Source organism: Anser anser (genome assembly GCF_964211835.1).
Source record: "Anser anser genome assembly, chromosome: 1".
Classification (NCBI taxonomy): domain Eukaryota; kingdom Metazoa; phylum Chordata; class Aves; order Anseriformes; family Anatidae; genus Anser; species Anser anser.
Genome location: NC_139720.1, coordinates 65,355,002 through 65,374,343, shown reverse-complemented (window position 1 = coordinate 65,374,343; position 19,342 = coordinate 65,355,002). Strand labels below are relative to the sequence as shown.

Below are 19,342 nucleotides of genomic sequence, written 5' to 3'. Positions count from 1 at the left end.
AGTAAATCTTAGTTATATCATTGTTCATTGAGGCATCCTTTCTTGGTAAGCTATTACAATTCAAGTTAAAATAAACCCACTTCATTCTTTTCTTTCATTTTCCAGTTCTGAGCTTTGCTATTGGTGACATACACAAAAAATTTCCAAGAAAAATGTTGTTGTTTGAAGTTTTCTCATTCTAATGTGTTTGGCTCCAGACAGTCCAAGGGAGGTTGATACAGCCATTATTGCTAACATGCTTTGCAGAAAAACTCTTTCATGCTGTCTTGGGAGAGCAAATTGGGAACCTAGTTTGGCTGAAGTGAAGGACACAAGGATTACTGTAAAGTTTGACTGATTTCTGTAGGTATTCTGAGGACATAGTGCAAGACTACTACTCTTTGCAATACTTCTTCAGAGAGTAAGGAAAAAAACCCTATCATAGCATTTAGATACAGTGCTAAGAAAAACTAGTTATAAAAGGGCTTATTGTTATAGATCATGCAGTCTTGTCTGAAGATAGTTCACTAGTGATATTTGTTTATCTACCAAATAAAGTGGCAGATACTTCATTCCTGTCTGCCTACCAGAAGCTATTTTGGACTTGTTTTTATGCTTATGACATGTGGGGATTCAGAAACTTTGGCCAGACTTCATGGGTCATTCATTGGAGATTTGTCCACAAAGAACCTGCACAACATGAACTGCTTTTTATTCCCAGGAATGGCCTCAACAAACACAGTATATTCAGTATAAATTATCTATTAATAACCAAGACATATTTATAAATAGAGCAACCATATTTTTTTATTCTTTTTTATTTTATTTTATTTTATTTTGCATAGACTACACTAAGAAATGTATTTTAAAACAGGTAAATTTCTATATTAATGTCTCTGCAATAGTGTACTTTCAGGGAGTTGTTTTTTAACATACAGACTCCCATCAGCACAGCAAGTCAATGGCAGCAGATGCCTGCATTTTGATTTAAGTGCTCCTTAAAAAAAAATAAAATTAAATTAAAAAGTCATCAGTTGCTGAAAAGTAGCAATGAGTAGCCTAACGTAACATTCAAACAATCACCTAACTGACAGCAAGCCACAGGGATCTTAATTTTCATTCAAGAGTAGAAGCCATGAAGGTGGCTTTCATTGTGATTGTAGAGTCGGCCTCAACTAAACTTCCGCAAGCAGGGCATATCTTTTAAATGAACCAAAATCTTTTTGTCTCATTCTCTCTCAGAAGACGACAATAAATCTGAAAACTGACTGTTAGAAAAAAAAAAGAAAGCAACAATACAGAAGCCAGTTGCTGTAGCTTCTGTTATACATTTTAGAAGGGAAGTAGTTGGTTTATAGAGTGCATGTCTAGGTGTTGGACAGGGGCCCAGATTTGGTCCAAATGACAATTCTGCCTTATGTTTTCAGCAGAAGAGTTATTGCTTTATCCCTTACTGTAAGTCAGAATTGCCAGGGATGTGGAACCTCCATGTGGCCCAAAGGGCCTGAGGGGAAAAGGATCGGAACTATTAACTGCTCCCCAGTGAAAGAAATCTTGACCCACTGCACGTAGACACGTCATGGAGCAAAAGAGCTTTTGACAGTAGCAAAAACCTTTCTCCATAGGAACTGTGTGGGTACGCTCCTTTCCTTGCCCCCGATAAGCCTGTGGCTGGGTCAGCTCCCAGCTGGTTGATGTTTTAGCCCAAGGAGAGGCCAGAGGTGAGGGGTGAGCTGGGCAAGGCTGCAGCATCCCTAACCAAGGTGGGCTTAAGCTGCTGTGGAGCCACAACCTAAGGGTCAAAAGAGCTGTGTCCTAGTCCTGCTTTTCGGCATGGCGTTGGCCACTTACTGGATGTATCTCACCTCTTCATCTCATACATCTGTAAGGAAGAAAAAAAAGCTGGTAGAGAGGAATTCAGGCAGAGTAAGTTCATCAGCACTTTGCAGTTAACTTGCAGTACTAAGCACTTGGCATTATCACTGCAAACCTAGGCCTTTGCTGGGAAGCATCCGTGTGACAGGATCGTCTACTGACAGAGTTGTCAGCACTTTTTATAAAGCTGGAGTACTAGGACATGCATTTGGTTGAACTGTTTAAACAGAATATATTACTTACCATACATTTTCCATGCTACTGTAACTGCAGAAATTGTCCTTCAAAAAGCCAGACAAACCTACTTGATCTGCAGGCAGTACAGAGTAGCGGAGTTTCTCTGAAACCTAGAGAATTGCACTGATTTTTCTGCCTGAGGATTTCACTCAATACTTATTTTCCTATACTATGGCTTGATTCTGGCTGTATATATTTCCATTCTAGTGTCATTTGTAGTTGTTTTTAACTTCAGCAAAAAGCAGTATTTCATTCCAGCTGAGACCAGTCATATCAAATTCAAGCTGGAAAAAGTGTTGGGAAAGGGAAAGGAAGGGCATTTTGGCTGTGGAGAAAAATGAGAAGAAGTGACTACAAACAGAGTGAAGTGGAAATTTCATCTCAGCTGTAACAATATCTTTGCTGCAGCAGCTAGCTGGCACAACTTTCTGGACCTAATCTCTTTACCCGTTAGTTTTTCATCCGTACTCTGCTGCGCGCTGGTGAGGGAGGGCGAGCTGGGTATTGCTGCCGCGGCCGCACAGCCCATGCCAGGAACCTCTTGGTACACTGTCTGCATCACCGCATCCCAGCCCAAGTGAGCTCATGAGGCTCAGCTGGACTCTGAGAGGTAGCGCAGACACGTAACGAACACAACTGTCATGGAAAGTCTAAGAGGGACGCTTGTTCCACGCGCCGCCTGGACAATGAAGAATCGGCTTGCCACCCCCTCTCTCGGCCCCCAGCCGATGCCAAGGCGGGCGGCCGGCCGCCGGCAGATGAATAGCAGGTCTGTTCCAGCAGCTGCGCGTCCCGGTCCAGCGAGGAGAGAGGCTGCGGGAGCACAGAGTGCCCCGCTCCTTGCGTGGTCCGCCGAGGAAGAGACCTGGGGGCAGCAGGATGGCCTCAGAAGGGGAGAGCATCAACCTTCAAGTGAGTCCATCTCGGGGAAATACCCGGGGGAGGGAGAAGTGGGAGGGAAGGTCCCCGCTTTGGGGGAAATATCCATCCCTCCTACCACTTGCTCCTCAGCTTTCACAGCTAATTTCACTTGAAAACACATTGCTGCTTTTTTCCTCTGCTTTCCTTTGAAGAAAAGCCAGTGGCAGGATCTCTGCCCCTTTTCTGGCAGGAGCTATTACGGACCTTTTTCCAAAAGAGTCGGGGAAAGAAGTTGGGGATATTACTAAGAAGGGCTGCTTTTTGGGGGAATGAGAGGCAGCAGGGGCAGAAATTAAGAGTTCAGCTCTCCGAAGGAGGCAGCACGTACTTTACAAGCTGCAAAAATCTGAGCCGTTCCTCATCTTACAAAGCCTTTCTCTGTTTGGCAGAAAGTGCTCCTGATCTGGAGAGGAGGAGGAGAAGTAAATACACAAAATGCTGAGGGAGCGCAGAGGCCAGGGTTTCCTATGTGGGGTTTATAGAAAACAAAACTTCTTGATAAAGCTCTTTCGGTTCTCTGTGTTCCTCTTCTGAGTGTTTGTGTTTTTTAAGAAGGGTGTTTCTTGTGCTCAGCATGTGTTTTAGGAAAGGGCAACTGCCCAAGGCTTTGGAAAAAGAAACTGTTAGAGATGAAATGGAATCAAAACCCCAGATCACAAACACCTGTCAAACATCAGAAGTTCAAGTCCAGATTTGCACTTCAGCCAACTCCAGGGAAGGGGAGACCATGAAGCATTGCCTGGGTCACAGCTTCCAGCCCTGGGAAGGTCAGCAGCAGCGTCCAAATTCTGCAGCTGATTTTTCTGTCTGTAATGGTCTTAGCAGCCCTCAGACTTGAAAGTGGGGAAGTCTGTCTCAATTTTTAACTCTTTGGCCCACGTCAAAGAAGCTGTAATGTAAGATTAGAACCCTTGGGAATAATTACATTATCCTAGTGCTAGATAAGTGGTCTAGAAAGAAGGACCAAAGATCCCCAATCCTGCAGAAAATAAGGCTCACCTCCCCTAAAATACGAGGTGCAGAGCAGCTTTTTAAGACCTTGTAACAGTTAAGTTCAGATAAGAGATACCATAACTAAGGAAAATATACAGGTGGCTTTGACAATTGTTGAAAATGTATTCTATGTAGCACTCAGAAAGACAGACGTTAGGCTTTCCTAGAATGAGGTAAAAAGGGAAAAATATAGAAATCAGTAACCCAGAAACTGGGGACAGAGGGCACAGAAAAAAAAAAAAAAAGGCTAAATAAAAAGTCAAACTAACTCTTTGGATATTAAATATTTCCACACAATGGAAAATTTCAGGTCTGGATTTTTATCCCAGGTTTTATAGATGAAAAAATCAGCTTCACAGATTAAAATGCTCATAAACTATGGAAAAATCTGGACTTGAGATTCTTCTGCAGTCACACTTTTATCTTTCAACCCATTTTGACATTAAATGAAGAGCCAAAAGTGATCCTTGGAACCTTCAGCCAAAAGTAGTCTTTATAATGCTCAGAAAAGGTTAGTAAGCCAAAAAAGGTCAATGTTCCCTTGAGTTACAACATTGAAAAGAGCATACAGACCTGTTTCTAGAGCAGAAAGATATAGAGTGTTTCTATCTACCTCTGAACAGGTTGCCAAAAGAAAAATCACGCCACTGAGATTTTCTCTATAACAATTTACAGGGATTTCATGAAGCCACCAGAGAGTACAAAATGTAGACAAAGGCACACAGATTCCTGCATTCTTATGACCAGAAAATATGCAGGGCTGGAAGGGGAGGGAAAGAGCACTGCACAGAGCTGTACAGCTGAGACAAGCAGAGGGTCCTGGCATGACATGACTCAAGAAGTGTGGGATGAGGGCATTGATGGAGGGGGTGGGGAAGAAGTCTTTCAGTAGAAAGTACATTTAAAAGCCTCTGCTGAGTCCCTGCTCTGAGCACGGACTGCAGTGCAGGTGTTTTCCTGGAAGTTTCCAGCTGTGGGTTTACGAGGAGCTGGTGGGAACGTGTGCTGCACACTCAGGACCGGTGACGTGTGACTTGCTTCTCCTCAGCTCCTGGCTGAAGTGGCAGGAACAGTTACGAATGTTAACTGTGATACAATACAGAAATAGGAATTTTTATTTATAGGGTCCCAGAACAGTTGCACCATAACTACTAGCATTTCTTACACAAGATTTGCATAGCCAGGCTTGAAAGGTAATGAGAGAATAAAAATCATATGAGCCTGTAGCACAGGGGAGAGATAGAAGAGGAGATCAAGATTTAAGACATTTCTAAGGATGACTGATCAGTCACCCACTTTTTTGCTCATCCTAAAAGAGCAGAACAAGAGCTGACTCAGCAAAACTGAAAGTCTCCGTAACAGGAGGCACTCCCTCACCCAGCATGTTGTCAGCCTGTGGAATTTGCCATCTCCTGGAGCAGGTCAGAAAGACAAATATTGGAGCAACATTGAGAAGAGGTCAGGAAAATGTTATGACCAGTAACAATATTTACAGTTATGCAAGTTAAAAAAGGTACTTTCAAATCCCATAATCCAATGGCAGGATAAAAATAAAAGCCCTTTTCAGCTCCCTACAGGCAATAGCACAGTTGCTGACCAGACTGCAAGTGGTATCTTGCATTAGAGAGCATTAGAGCAGATGTATGCCAACTGACCAGAAGTGAGACCTAGAACAGTTTTTTACCAGCAAGAGGTATTTCCCATTAATCCACTTGCTCCCTCACAAAATTTTTCTTGTTCCGTGTGTTTCAAAGAAGTCTCTTTTCCAGTTTTGGCTTCTAGGAAGACTAACAGAACCTCAAATTGCACAGAGAGATGCTAAAAGGAAATGAGGCTGAAAGGAAAAAAGAGCCACAAGGCTGTAAAACATCCTCACCAGATCTATGCTAGCCAGCCAAGTGCTAAGACAAAGCTTAAATTAAAATCTTTTAATTGGAAAGATTAGCTTACCTGTTAAAAAATAAAACTTTAACACAAATTAATATGAATAATGGATTTTTCTTACCAGACATTTCTATTTGTGGCTTCCAAGCAAAAGTTTCATCTTCCCCTATTTAACATCTGCCATTGACAAGAAACTGAGCAGGCAGACCAATAATGTGATGAAATAGAGTATATCCCAAGATAGCTGGAATCAGAAAAACGTGTTTGGGAGAGAAACAAAGGAAACAACATACAAAGTCCTATCACCAATTCTTTTTTGCTTCAGGAAACAAAGGCTTACAAATCAAGGTAGTAGTACAGCCTTGATAGTCACACTCTGGCTGATTTATCTGCACTTCTTTATGCTATTACTCCCCCTGATTCTCATCCCCTCCCCTTGCATAGAGATTTGCAGGGGGAGTGAAAGAGCCATACAGGGCTGTTCTTTTCAGCAGCAAAAGACCCATTAAATCTGTTTAGCTGTGTACCTCAGCTGCTGCAGTTCATGATTTGGCATCTTAACACAACCCTGTTTCATTGGTGATTTAAAGTAATGTACCAGACTTGGAATGGGAGCAACTGAGATGACATCCATTCTACCACTCCCACCACAGTGGCAGGAACCAGGAGAAAGTCTGTGGGCAGCTGAAGGCAGTAACACTCACACATAATTGCCACAGCTTAGGTCTGTCAAAGCCCCAGATGAACACTGCTAAATGAGGCAAAGATTAGGGTTGAATCTAAATGGATCCAGAATTTTATTAGGTTTGTATTTTTATATTTTCTAATTCATGAATGAGTGTTATGCTCTGTGTAAATGGGTGTTTAAAGGATGTGCATCAGATGAATGCCATCCACATTCATATTGCAAAAGAGACTATGTAGTGTATGTTGCTTCTTTCTTTTTATAGTTTCTTACTCCTTGGTTTAAAAAAATTTCTCATCCTCTGGGATGAGAAACAGAAATAATACATCACCATTTAGGGAATCATTCATACATCAAAAGTAAAAAGAGTAAACAGATAAAATAATCACTCTGGAAAACAGACCCTATGCTAAAATTTTTGGCTGAAGCTCTTTGGTGAATGCTTTGAATGCTATGTACATCTGCAGGAATAAAGACAGGTTTATAAGCAACTTGCAAGGGAAAAAAAAAGGTTTTAAATCATTGGAAATTAATTCCAGTGCTCAGGTTTTGACCAGGTCAGCAGCAGGAAAATCTATCTGCAGACAGATAGAGTTAGCTGTAGGCCTAACAGGAGGGACTTTTCTAAAACGCCTACAAAACAAATGGAAAGTCCCACTTACCGCTGTAAATCCCATCTCCCACATCCCACTTTTGGTCTAACTTTTTGGTTTTGCATTTTTTTTTCGTGGCTTTAGCTTGTGCCTTGAGGCTGTGACGTGCTTACAAGTTCTTGGCTTGGGCACTTATCTGCCTGCTTCTGCAGCAACAGCCAGCTTGTGCTTTCTAGTGCTGTAGGACCTTTACCCTCATTTAGCAATTTCCTAGAATGATGGCAATATAACATCACCAGCCAAGCAGTGTCCCTGCCCCAGTGGACTTCAGTAGTGTTATTTGGGTTCTGGGACAATCTGTGTGATTTGTGTTTGTATAACACCAGTCTGCAATGAGAGAGAGAGAAAAAAAATCTTTCAGAAACAAAATCTCAAAAGCTTCAAAAATAATTATTACTGTGACATACATCATTGTAGTGCATGCAACTCAGCCATCAAGAGTTTGGGGAACTTACTCACCATGTTTTTAACAAAACTAATCCAGTTATTACAGCCCCTCTGGCATGATCCCACTCCCCACTGCCAGGGTGCACTCCACTTCCTGTGCCATTCATTTGACCATGGTAAAGCTGATTCAGGGAGCTGAACTCAGAGAAAACTCATCACTCTTTGTCAGGGTTTCTGGTCTGCTGTGCTGAACTGGTTCCTGACAGGATCAGACAAGGGCCAACACCCAGGAGAGGTAGGTCTGTGTGGCCAGGAGAGCATGGGGAGGTAGCAGGTTCTCTCCTTCCAGCAGAAGCTGCCTCTCACTTCAGATCAATCAGTTGAAGGTCCAAGTCTGGGTGTAGCCAGCAGTAGGAGCAGGGAAGGTCCAAATGGTAGCAATGATTGCTTTCACTAGTGCACATAACTCAGATTGCAAGATTTCATATTGCTGCTCGAGACTAAAGCCTTTCTAGGCCTAGCTAGAGGTTAAGGTGAAGAATCACCAAGTGCTAGTCAGTCGACAGGCAGGTATGAAATATGCTATCACACTTAGGAGTGAGAATGATCCTGTGCTCTTCTCCCTCAGACCTGCAAAGTCTGTGTAGCATTACCCGTGCTGATTCCAGAGACTTGTAACTCTGACAGTAGCAGACAGACAGCGTGATGACAGGACTCTGAGAAGAAGGACACTTTTTCTTAAGCCTGGGTAATGGGTCCTTTGTTCTCCAGCCAGATGTGGCATTTCTCCTCTACCCTATACATTCCTCCCAGCACCTCTAACTGGTCCCAAACTTCCAACTTAGAGAGAACATTCACTTGTGTCATTCCCAGACAAGGGGATTTTCTCATCTTTAGCAACTGAACCCCACATTTCAGGGTATATGGGGAAAATGAGGCACGTGGAGCTGATCAGATCCTTGGAGTTATCTCACAGAAATCAGTGGCTTTACACACTGGAGGCTGATCTGGCCCCTGGCGCTCCACCTTGCTGAGGGGTGGTAAAAGGCAAGTACCAATGTCGTAGTGAGAGAGGGAGTCTGATCCCATGCTGGCAAACCATGTCCACAGTGAAATTCTGTGTGTGAAGGTAAAGAAGGGCAAGGGATGTTGATAGAAAGCACATCAAGTAGTGAATTAGCCTGACATATCGCTCATTAAATCTGTTCTCACTGATGGCATGCAGAGGCCTCCTGTAGAAGAGTACGAGGGACTCTTGCTAGAAAGGGTTCTTATACGGGGTTTAGGGCTAGAATAGGAGTCTGATAGCACTGCAACAGAAAGAAAAGGCAATGATGTGCTATTAGAATAGCAATTTCCTCTGATGTATCTAAAACATTGCGTGCCAGGACTTGGTGAGAACCTACCTGCAGTTGCAAGTAGGTCCACAGCAATGCTACATGCCAAAGCACCTCTTGGGAGACAAATTCATCTTTGACATATCTCCTCTGAAGCCAGGAGAGGCTCACAGGAAGAGACCTAAGTTCTTTATGTCTGTTGTGGCAAGAATTTCAGAGTAACCCAGCTTAACTGGGAAACCCAGTTTAACTTATATCATAGTCTTTGCTAGGGTTGTTGAACACTCATACTGCCTCAGGCCCATACTGAGGTCCCACTGTGCTCTTTGGTGAGAGTCCTTGCTCAGAAATGTTTCAGCAGTGACCAGTGAATAAGAAAACAGGGCACAAAGTAAGGAGATGGAAGAAAAATGTTACCTGCCTGTACTGCCTGCTGTTGGACAGGGGTACTGCCACTTCCCTGAGGTAAGGGGAGAGGACCACGGAGGTCGGTGGCTACAAAAGCGTAATAATTATAACAGACTTCTGTGCCTACTCTATAAATCTCCTACAGCTGAAGCAGGGTAGTGGAGAGGGAGCAGGCCTGGGAGGCATGGGTCTTCCTGGGGGGTGGGAAGGACATGAAGCAGTTCAGGGGGCGACAAGATGGCGCCTGCGCAGTGCCAAAGGCTGAGGGGACACTCGGAGCTTTGCGAGGTGGTGGCCCCCTGCTCTGCCAAGGGAGGCAGTGAGCCATTGCTGCTGCACCCCATTTAGAGGACAAGGTCAGCTGGCAGCTGTACTAAACCAGCCCAGGACAGCCCTTTTCCACCTCCTGTGCATCAGGACCCCTTCCCCCTCATCCTGCAACCTTCCCCTCAGCAGCAGTCTTTAACAGCCCCATCTCTTGCCTTTTACCAGTTTTACACACTGAGATACAGACAAGCGTCTCCCACACCTGCACATCACAGATTTGAGGGCACAGGGCGTGGGTTTTATTTAGTGAGTATTCATGAGCCTGGTTATGGTCATGGTAACATACACTTCTCCTGGCTGGCCAATGTCACTCTTCCACTAAGCCATCTTTGAGTGTGGGAGTCCTTTACAATGTGAAGCACCTGCTAAACCACGGATAAATTGATTTTTGTGTCTTTTATGAAAAAGTTGCCTCCTTTGGCTTCATTCCATCCCATGCCTGAGAGCTGAACCATACCTCTGCTTCTCTGTTCACCTCCATCTGACAAGCAGGTACAGTTCCACCACTCATTTAGCCAGTAAAAATTGAAGCCTTCAGCCCAAGCTACCATTTCTCAGCCCTTCCTGAAAAATACATATTCATTTGTCATGTCTCTCTTCTGAGAGCCAGCAACAGGTTATTCTCCATGCATACAATAACCCCCCCCCCCCCCCCCAAAAAAAAAAGTGTGAACTTCTCTGAGTATGAAAGGACATGTGGGCATTTTCACTGCCATTTCCCCATCCCTGGCTTGTGAGTCAAATGTTTATAAAACTCTCTCTGAGAAAAGGGAGTACAAGAAAGGAGCTCCATGAAACTTAACACTACTGTAATCTGGATCGCCCCAGGTATGTAAACATGCAACAGAAACTTCTGAATTGTACACCAGAATGATGGAATAGCCCCAGTGCAGATGCTGCAAGATTCACATCACCAGTTACCATACATCTTGACACACACCTTTGAAGCAGGCAGGTTATAATTCCTTGTCAAATTACATGAATCAGCTGTGTGATTCTATAATTATAGCTGTGAAAACCTTTATACTCGGGATCTTAGAACTTTCTATCCAAAATAACCCTTAGGGAAGAAATTTCTCATGAAGCTTCTTGGGTCAAGGTTCAGCGAGTGCTGGAAATTCTGGGGGAATCCTATCAGCTACTTTAGAGAAATGAGAACAAGAAAATGAGATGTTGTGTTGTTTTGTGGATTGTTTGGGCTCTTTTCTTTTTCTTTAGGTTTTTAATTTTTGTGAATATTTATGCATATTTGCAGGACTCTTCTCTTTGTAGCCACACAAGTCAAAGTAGTATTTTTGGGGAAACGAAAAAATCCCCAAACTCACCACAAACCTCAGTTATGTGAGAAAAAGAACTGCCCCTACCATTCTGAAAAGAGTCAAAAGGCAATCAACCATTCTTTTGTAACCTATGTTTCTCTGAAGGAATGTTTCTATAGAAAAAAAATACACTGAAATAATACGTACACAGGATTTTTGTGAGAACCAAGTTCTGTTGTCCTTAGTTCTCCAAGCATTTTGTAAATATCAGTGGATTTAATTTCACAGTCCCTACATGAAGAAAGAAGTGCTTTTCTGCTTATTTTGCAGATGGGTAAGTCAAGGCAGAGGCAGTTAAATGACCACTGATGTATCCAAGAACATACAAGCAGAAAATGACAGAAGCAGGAAGGAAAACCAGATCATCTCTGACTGAATACATGAATTGCCATGCAGCAGTGTGGTCTGTGGTTCCGTCTGTACTTTTCACTGACTAAAGTCTTAACCTCCACTTTTCCTTTTTTTTTAAAGAAATTTTTAAAAGATTGTTGTATTTAGTCATCAGAGAGCACTCTGTTACTTCACACAATGTAAAGTAAAACATTAATTGAAGAATTGAAGCGAACACAATTCCTACCCTGCTGAATGTATCTTTAACATCAATTGGAAACAAATTTTGTTGACAAGCTTTCAAAAGTACAGGCACACAGCTGTGTTTGCACCTCTTTCTTGGTGGAGCTAGAGTCATGTTCAACCATGTTGGTGTAGGAAGCAAACCCCAAAGCCAAAGTGAAGCAAGCTAAATTAAATTAAACATAAATTCTGACTCAGAATGATCACACATGCTCTTGATGCCTCTATTCTACTTTAAGTTTGCACCCTTTTTTAGCTGATTCAAGATTAAATGTTCCTCCACATCCCTGCGTGACTTCAGGCTGTGTCTACATATTTTTGCTGACTGGAGCTGAAGCACTGACTGTGGGGAGGTTCATCCTCACCACCACCACCAAAGCAACTGCTCAAAGTAATCACTCTATCAAGACTGTCTGGGCTAGGAAACTTCCATTACTGAGTTTCTAAGCTAACCCAGATCATTGTGAAAGAGCTTGTTTAGGGAATGCGCAATTATGTCTTTTTCCAAGGAAGAATTAAGTCCCTTGTCTTCACGAGTCTGGACAGAGACAGAAATGGCAGCTCCTTTAGACAGGCCCTCATCCATCTTATTGCAATGGAATAATTGTTCCCTTTCTTGGATTTTTCTTGGCTGGTCATCTTAGCAGAAGACCTAGTTCTTCTGGGATGATTTGGGAAGATCGTAAGATTTACAATCTGGGTTCTTTCTATCTTAGAAGTAAAGAATAAGGAAAATAGATACAAACAGAAATACAACCCAAACCATTCCTGCATAACACCAGTGCTTGTTTTTCCTTATCTTTAGCCCACGGTGATACCTTGACTGGCAATCCACACTGATCAGAGAGACGTCCAGCAAAGAATTAATATGCCACAAGAAAATATAATAGGCTGCTGTTTTCCTCTCTTTTAATAGAAACAGATTTGAACTCCATTTTCATCTTCATGTGCTAGATTCTTGGGAGCTGATTCTGGACCAAATCCTTAGCCAGTCCCCATTTTTGGCATGTGGCTGTGAAAAAGTTGCCCAAGGGAGTTGTGTCAAAGGGCTTTTACTTTGCTCTTAATGGCTCCACGTAGGGTCTGAAGGAATCTGAAGTGCTCACGAAATGTGGTTTCCCCTCTGGTGTTTGCTGTTCAGCTTGCTCAGCAGCTCAGTCGTTTAAAACCATTGTGAGTGGATTTAGCACTTGTGAAATAATGCTGGCCTATTCAGATCCAGAGAGGGATGGGCAAAATCCACCAGCACAATAGAAGCCCCTCTTCCCTCCTCCTCAGATGAGAAGCAAGGGTGCAAGAGAGTTCAAGGGAGAAAACTACTCATACCCAGGTGCAGCTACACAGATCCTGGGGGAAAGAGATATGGGCCTAACAAAATAAAAATGTTAACACACGTTCAGAGGAGGTAAAAACCTCTGCATCACAGAAAAACAAACAAACAAACAAAATCCTTACGTATAGAAAGCAAATCATGAAGGAGAGAAAAAAAATTAGGGATAAGGTGAGTCTTATCCCTGATTAAAGGCCTGTCCCCTCCTCCTGCCCTGCAGCCAGGAGAGCAGACCCAGAAGAGAGCTCCAGTGGGGTGTGGTGCTTGGCAGCACAGCAGGAAAAGCTGGAGCTCGTCTTGGTTTGAGTTGCTTTGGTTGTGCAAGGATATTGATTTTCTTCTTTTGTGCCTGTGATTTAAGAAAGGCCAGAATCCCGCAAAGCTCACAACTTGGCATGGTCTTGGGAAGAAAGAAGAAAAATCAGCAAAAAGCTCAGAGACCTATTACCTTCCTAGGGACACATGTAAAAATTCAGCCAAAGCTCAGAGTCCACAAATGGCAGATTATGCATGCCAGTAAGCAAAATGGGGTGAATAGACAGAGAGTCATGAAAGTCTGTCCCCAGAAATCAGAGAAGATGGAGCCCTCCGCTTCTTCCTAGTCTGAGCTACTAAGTATAGCAAGAGGCATGTTTCATCTCTGAGCCATCTAATGCACAACTGTTCTGCTGAGAGCATGAAAAAAAAAAAGAAAAAGATAACTAATGTCATCTCTGATGTGGACAGCGTTGCAGGCATGCTGTAGATCTGTATCTATATGCATAGATTTGAACTCAGGACCAGGCTCAGACAGGCAACTCCAGAGCAGATGGCAACAATGCTTGGTGGCTACTAATTAGGTTAAATTTTGGTGAGTGATGTGGAGCTGAGCAGTCCTCTGATTCATTTCCAGCCCCCTCTGTGCTACCTCCAGCCACAAGCCTCCAAGCAAAACTCTGAGTTACTGAGCTGGGTCAGTCCCAGGGCAGACACTTTTTGGACCATGACGAGATGGCAGTTCTCGAGGAACCCCAGGTGGGGAACAGGCTTGGGATCCGGACACAGGCCAGCATGGTAGTGGTGAACTCAGGTGTTTACAGCCAGGGTGGGGCAGGGGTTGAGCCCAGTGGGTCGTGCTAAAGCACTTCCTCTTGCCTCACTTGCACAATGTACAAACAGGGACATTATCTCTCCTGTGGGAGCAACTGACTCAGATGCTTGGCCAGCTGCAGGGAAAGGTGTCTCCATAGCTGCCAACAGCAAAGAGTAGTTTAAAAAAAAATAAATCCATCACTTTGTGGCTGCAAATGATAACAAAACAGCCCTCTTTTTTTGTGTGATCCAAAAGCATTTTTTTTTTCTTCCTTTGCTCTCCTCCCTGTTTTTTCCTATCTAAGAGCCCAATCTGTCTGTTTTTGTTGTGCCTAACATAGGTTTTTGGACACCCCCCCATTTTTTTTTGTTTTACATATCATCAAGTGATGTATGAAAAGTAAAGTTCAGCCAACTAAACCTCAAGGGAGTTATGCAAGAGCAAGTAGCACTGATATGTATTTTCAGCTTTACCATGAGCCCTGTACAATTAGCCATGTATGTCCATAGACTTCATACATCTGTTTATGAAGTACATTGTGGGTGCATTGTGCTGCAGATCTGGCTGGAGCAGTTTGAGAGGATGCTGTTTCCCAATGGCATGCTGCTATCCTTCAATCAGAAGACAATGCCTCTAGCCCCGTTCTCCTCACCCCCTCTGAGAAATAAGGGGACAGCAACTAGCTGAGTAACTGCTCTGGCTATATCAGCCGTTTCCACATGCATACTGTATCAGTGCCCAGCACACGATGAGGCGCTTCTTCGTTTGTTATCATCTGCCCAGTGGGCGTAATTGTAAGGCAGATTCAGCAGAAACAAGAGCAACGCTTGTGGGAAGTTTGTCTTAGGACTAGCAAAATACAGAGGCTAAGAGAAGGCTGTGATTTACTGATCACAATCTCTGTATGGGAGGATCTACGTCCTTTGAAGGGCTGCTTGTCCTCCTGGTGCATTGTGAAGGGCAAGTAGGCCTCTGTGAATCCTCTTGGTTGCATTATAGATAATATCCCGTGGGCCCAAAACTGTGGGAATATTGTATCTGTTACCAAGCAGCACTGGGTCTGCCTTTTGCCCAAGGCACCTGTATTACACACACAGTCAACGCTAACATGTTGATACCTGCGAGCAGAGGGAAATTCACATTCTGTGCTTAAATGCCGCAGGAGCTGAGGTGTTAGGATATGTGAAATTAAGGTAGGGAGGGCAGGGAAGGAAAGGAAAGGCTTCGCAACTACAGACGATGTAATAGGTGTAGCTGAACGAAGGCCTTCAAGATAGAAGAGGTATCCTTTGAGGCAGCCTTTCTTCAGAAGGTAGATTACGCGGTAAAACCTTTTCAAAAGGCCCAATGAAAACAAGAATATTTGGTGCCAGGGTCAAGAACTGAGAACAATTGTAATGATTTCCCTAAATATTTATCTTCCTGTCAGGTAAATACAGATTAAGAGTCCCTGGTCATGATAATCGTATTAACAGATGGAGAGGAGTTTCTTTTGCCCATCTTCTCTGGTCACCTCATCATCAGCAAACAGGGTATCAGGATGCTCAGACAGGACATAAACTGTGAATAAGCATAAAGGGGCAAACTTGCATTTATTTTCAGTTTTGCAGAGAAACTGACTGTAATGCACGCACAGAAAGGCATTACAAAACATCCTCACCTAAAGCTGATCTGCTGCAATGACAGTGAGCTCTGCTGCTGGAGGCAGTAACCAGAAAAGGAAGAGTGTGATCAAAATTGAACGAACTTTGTGCTAGATGTGTGCAAATGTTAAAGCACAGGACTAAAACTGGGAGCTAGTATGAGCTGCTTCTCTGAGACCATATCAATTAATGACAACTACAACAACCATGGCACTGCAAAGCACAAGCATCCAGTGCCTAGTCCATCCTGTATGGTCCTTTCTTTTTTCCTACTTCAACCTACCCTTAATTCTCCTCAACTGAAGTGAGAAACGACAGGAAAAACACCAGAAGCAGTAACAAAAGAATCATAAGAAACTTGCAGTTCATGCAAAATTTTGTTTCCCACTCTAGGGACTTACGAGGGTGTTTTGTGGTTGAATGAGAGTGCTTTTCAGAATACAACTATATTTGCAGAATTTGGGAATTAAATTGTCAGAGAAAGGGTTATTCTGCTTTAATCTCCTCCCATTCCTATTCTGGCCCAGAGGCTTTTGCTTCCCCAATATAGTCTCCTAGGAAGCCCTCATTTGCTACACCCCTTCGCAAAGGTCTCTCAAAGCAACATCCACCCAGGAGATCTCTGAAAAACACAATTGTCACTAAGGGGATTTGGGCCTCTTTAATTTCTGCCATGCTGTACTTTAGCTCCTCATTATAAAGTTAGCTCTTTAAGGTTCTTTGTCTCTGCAGGGTTGAAAGTTGCTGACTGAATGTCTGGGTCCAATTTTCCACCATTTTTCCTTTAACTGGCCATTCACAGCTAAGCAAAATGTTTGTATAATGCTATAAGATCCTTCATGTTAAACTTATTTAACATTTTGAACCTGTTTTGCAAGGAGTTCATGAAAAAAAAAAAGCACAAATGAATGATAAGTCACCAGAAAAAAAAAATGCTAGCCTAATCTTTTAGTATAGAGCCTGAACTGTGGGTTGTTTTTTTGTTGTTGTTTTTGCTTTTTGATTTTTTTTTTCTCTCTTTTCATGGAGAGAAGAGGACTGACATTGTTCTAATCTGAGAATTTAATTCCCAGGGACAGCGTATGAGAAAACAGCAGTAATACACAGAACACCCAGGAACAGTTGTTGAAAGATTCTCAGGGTGTTACTTTTGGCAGGACATCAGGTTCCAATAAAAAACACTGAAAACACTAGACTAACAACAACAACAACAATAATAATATTTTACCACAGATGAAGTGTATTTTATCTGAGGGTCACAAAAGGCTTCTGGAAACAGCAAATGAGCTCCTTCAGGAGGGGTAAATGAAATTAATGCTCTGTGGATGTTTTCATAGGTTCACTTCTGTAGAAGACAGGCTATTTCGTGCAAAGTGTTAGAGGGTGCAGAAAGAAAAGAGTTAACATGTATAGGCAAGCATGAAGCATTCTTTGTAGTGAACTTGCATAGACATAGTAACCTATTTTTTAATGTTTTCAGTAAATCAACTGCTGAAATTCCACATACACAACCTGAGCACCTGTCCACAAACCAGGTAACCAAGGGTTACACTGTGCAAATACACAAAGTACTGCGTGAATTCATGCACATCTATTTGACTCTAATGTGAAACTCTATATGTTATGCTTGCAATTCCTGCTTGGCACCTTTTGTGTGTTTTCTGGGACCAGTTTGAGACTTAAAAAATATAAAAATATGCACATACAAGTACATGAAAAGTTAGGGACTAGAAGTAAAAGTTCAGCATAGATCACTTGCAAACTGCTAGAAGCTTTGGATCCAAACCCACACTTTGCAGCATTAGGCTATCTCTTCTAGGGAACCATTCCATGGTGCAGCTGCTTTTCACAAAATAAAAGATGCTGCTTCGCTCCGGGCTACTGGTGAATCTCAGGCTGTACTTCATACATGATACTGTGAAGATGTTGCTGGTGTTGCTATGCTGGCAAAACTCCCAGTGGAAGAACAGCTTTTACCAACCAAAGGAGTTGTTCATCAGTTTCGACAAAGAGAATATATCGTGACATAAGCAGTCCAGAAAATACATTGCATCATTAACAGCTTTTATAGCTTAACTTGATTGCTTATGACTTTTTAGCACAAACACACAATCAAATATCGCTGCACAGATCTTACCTAGGTTACTGTAAGAGGAGAGTGCATATTGAGATAAATGACACCTTTCCTTAAGGTCTCAGTGCATATTTTCAATTTTCAAATGAAAATTACTTCTTGCTCTTTGTAGTCATTTTTATGGTCACCACTGCCCTTATTTCCCGGCCCAGCACTCTCACCAGACAGCAAAAGCTGTTGAGAAGTCACTGGTGGTGTCCCTAACACAGAGAAACACGAAAGTTGTAGTCACTGTTTACACGAAGGAAATTATGTGAAACAAGTCATGCTTCCTTTATGTCATAAGGTTAACAACAGTAGCAATGAAGGTTTTGTTATGACACCCCCAGTCCAAGGTAATGACTAACAGACAGAAATTTGCATATCAGGATGATATAACAGCCTGCTGCTCCCCAAAGGGGCAGGTCCTGCTCTTCTTCAGCCTAGAACCCCTCGCTCCCTCCTCACCTCCTGCTCCCAGAGACACATCTCACCTTGCTTTTGTGTGGCGTTTGACAGACCTTTCCATTAAACTATTCAGCTTATTAAAGTTGGACTAAATGTTTTTTTGTTTTGTTTTGTTTTGTTAAATTAGCTTGGCTTAATGAGCTAATTTGTCTCAGAACAGGGTCTTATGAAAACCAGAGTGTAGAAGAGCACAAGGCCCATAGCAGGAACATTTGCTTTGGACTCTGAGATCAGCATAGCTACAAGGTGCAACCCCCAGAGTTTTGCAGAAAATGCTTTCTTTCTGGTAGAATTATCAAATCATTCAGGTTGGAAAAAGACCTCTAAGATCATCTAGTCCAACCTTTAACCTAGTACTAAAGTCCACCACATGCTACTAGGTTCTATAGAATCACTATGGTAGTTTCACCACCTTATCACAGTGGTAGTTTCACTTCTTCTATATAGATGACCATAGCTGCTTTCTGAGAGAATTTGTTCATGCCAGAAAGGGGACTAGCAGAATAATTGTTATAATTCAGAAGCTACAAATATAGCTACAAATGGACGCCTCAAGCTGTACCATGCAGTCCCACAAAAGAATGAAGAAAGGCAATTAGAGCTGATGACAACGTGACTGGAATAGCCTTTATGGGTTGAACATACCATGATGGCAAGACATAACAGCCACTAGGACCTGTGTAATGCTTTACTCACTATCAGATATACCCATGTCTTCTCTGTGGATTGAAACAGTATCTATGACTATATGACTAAACTAAAGCATACAGAAGCACACCAGCCATCAGAGTCCACTGCAAAATTCTGACCATTTTCTGTCTGGTTTTGCTTGCCCTAGACCTGGAGGGCACCTTGTCAGAATCCTTAAATAAGCTTCAGTGCTAACCCACTTGAGTGTTTTCACCTCCCGACAAATGCATGTGTGTTTGTTCCTTTCAGCACTCAGTTGCTGCACAGAGGTGACAGAAGATGTGGATATGTAACTGCTATCATTGGACACAGGTTAAAAGTTTATGAATTTGTCACAGCAGCTGTATTTGGAAGCTAAGTTCTGAAAAAATAAACCGTTCCCATCTGTCCAGAGTTTGGTTTTGAACAGCTCCATAGTTATGGTCAGAGATTAGAAAGATTTTTGTGG

The 19,342-nt window shown here is 42.6% G+C and overlaps 1 protein-coding gene and 1 long non-coding RNA gene across 5 annotated transcripts in view; one reads left to right on the top strand and one right to left on the bottom strand.

Moving 5' to 3' along the window:
• Positions 1 to 333: 333 nt before the first annotated feature.
• The window catches only part of LOC310892293, a 45,384-nt gene continuing 26,375 nt past the window's right edge, over positions 334 to 19,342 (bottom strand). Inside the window, exon 3 of the long non-coding RNA XR_014578017.1 lies at positions 334 to 1,861. This is a non-coding gene — a long non-coding RNA (uncharacterized lncRNA). The remainder of the gene's footprint in view (positions 1,862 to 19,342) is intronic.
• NINJ2 (ninjurin 2) overlaps positions 2,626 to 19,342 on the top strand; it is a 46,782-nt gene continuing 30,065 nt past the window's right edge. For 2 of the 4 annotated variants that reach the window (XM_083819827.1, XM_083819826.1), the window contains exon 1: positions 2,629 to 3,003. Coding sequence is in view for 1 of the 4 variants with exons in the window: in XM_083819828.1 (XP_083675954.1) it covers positions 2,971 to 3,003 (33 nt within the window). In the remaining 3 variants the exon portion in view is untranslated. Of the gene's footprint in view, positions 3,004 to 19,342 lie in introns of all 4 variants that reach the window. The other 2 variants (XM_083819828.1, XM_083819830.1) reach the window with 2 other exon arrangements.